At 48.1% G+C, this 2,040-nt stretch overlaps 1 protein-coding gene across 1 annotated transcript; it reads left to right on the top strand.

Moving 5' to 3' along the window:
* The first annotated feature begins 232 nt into the window (after nucleotides 1-232).
* LOC114094902 (sperm motility kinase 2B-like) lies at nucleotides 233-1,603 on the top strand. The gene has a single exon (XM_027938074.2). The coding sequence runs from the start codon at nucleotides 233-235 to the stop codon at nucleotides 1,601-1,603; it is 1,371 nt and encodes a 456-aa protein (XP_027793875.2).
* Nucleotides 1,604-2,040: the final 437 nt, after the last annotated feature.

Below are 2,040 nucleotides of genomic sequence, written 5' to 3'. Positions count from 1 at the left end.
ACTGGGTGATTGCTTGCTTTGATGTCACAAGGAGCCATTGTGAGAAAGTTTCAAACAGTAAGATATATGAGAAAGTGACTGTGGTAGTTTTTGTCCACAAGTACAGGAAGCTCTTGGTGGTGACCTGTCGGATACCCAGATAGTGCGTTTAGTGGTTGGTGGTTGGCTTTTTTGATACTGTTTTATTCTGTTATTTTTTGGGCTAGCATCCTTAGTGGTAGTTCTGCTGAGGATGCATAGTCAGAACATTCAGAGGCCCAGCTCCTGCAAGAAGAAAGTGGTCAAGGACCACTATGAATTTCTAGGGGTCATTGGGCATGGCGGATTTAGCCAGATAAAACTAGCTCGCCATCACCTCACTGGGGCAAAAGTGGCAGTCAAAGTGGTGTGTAAAAATGAGAAGAATATCCAGGTACTCTCAAAACCAAATATTATGAGGAGCCTAGACTATCATCCGAATATCATTCAATTATTTCAGATCATTGAAACTCAAAGAAATATTTACATCATAATGGAATACGCAGATGGGGGACAGTTATTTGACCATATTCCACCAGGTGGCATGCAGGAGGAAAAGGCCCGCAGATTTTTCAAACAGGTGGTGGGTGCCGTGGACTACTGCCATGACAAGGGAATTGTGCACCGAGACCTTAAGCCAGAGAATGTCATGGTAGATGCCAGAGGCAACATAAAACTTATTGACTTTGGCCTCAGCACCTGGTTTACCTCTGGCCAAAATCTCAGGCACTTCTGGGGCACTCTCTCACATCTTGCCCCCGAAGTGGTCCTGAGGCAAGCACATGAGGGCCCCCAAGTGGACATCTGGAGCCTGGGCATCATGCTATACTTTTTGTTGACTGGGACCCGCCCTTTTGTGGGGCGCACCACTCAGGATTTACTGAGGCTTATCGTGCTTGGAACATACAACATCCCTCACCGTGTTCCAGTGGAGGCGCGTCGACTTATTCGTCAAATACTGACCCTGAACCCCAGGAAACGGCCCACAGCCAAGCAAATTCTTCAGCACCCATGGCTGACACAGGGTGAGCAGTATGTACCCCAGCATTTTACTGAGGCACTCACCAAACACCCAGATCCAGAAATAATGACCATTCTGTGTGATCTGGGTTATGATCCATATAAGACCTGGATGTCTCTGACCACTAGGAAATTCAATACAGCCATGGCGACATACCTTATATTAAAGCACCAGAAAAACCAGGGGCCAGGCTGCATGTTCCAGGGGAAGCCTGTGCCTCCAAGGGTTAAGCCTCACCCGTGCCCCATGGATCTTTCCCATTTCACTGGCATCACCAAAAGGAGTCCTAGCGAGCCTGTGCTTCCCACCTTCCCCATGCCTCAGCTGCCTGAGGAGGCCAAACAGGCAGGGAAAAAGGCTATGAGAAGGGCCAGCCTTCCGGCCATTCATCTCCACTTCCTGACTACAAGGACTACAGTGCCTGATATACCCACCCAGTCTGCCTCTGGGCAACAGCATGCCAAGAGGAAGCACTGGAAGTGGGTGGTTAGGGGAATTGTTTCTTGTGACCAAAAACTGTGCTGTTGCGTACCATGTGTCAGCAATAAGGTGGCTCTAATGTAAGGGGGGAAGAAATATTCCAGATGCCTAATAAGTGTGGCTCTGATGAAGTGGAGAGGTAAAACCAGAGAGCTAAAATAGTGGACAGCCAGAAGACATGATCAGTTGACCCTGACATCTCAGCCTGGGCATGAGTCATATGGACTCTGAAGACCTGCAGAAGCTAAATCTGAAAACTACCTTAGGTTCCTCTGCATAGGTTCTGGCTGAGAGTACTTTGGATCCACCAGGGACATCAGGAGTCTTCTCTACCACATCCTGATAAAGACATGAGATGTTGGAAGCCACAAATGAACTGTGGGCAAGTCTAAGCCATCTCTATCGGCAATGTGGCCCTTAGAGAATTCTGTGTAGTCTCAGCTGAGACTGCTTCACTGACTGCAAAAATCATGGTCAGAGATTCTGTGACATATAGGCCTCTTGAACCCATGCAGGAGCCA

This window comes from Marmota flaviventris, chromosome 4 (genome assembly GCF_047511675.1).
Source record: "Marmota flaviventris isolate mMarFla1 chromosome 4, mMarFla1.hap1, whole genome shotgun sequence".
Lineage (NCBI taxonomy): Eukaryota > Metazoa > Chordata > Mammalia > Rodentia > Sciuridae > Marmota > Marmota flaviventris.
The sequence above is the reverse complement of the archived record's forward strand: the minus strand, read 5'-3'. Positions and strand labels throughout refer to the sequence as shown.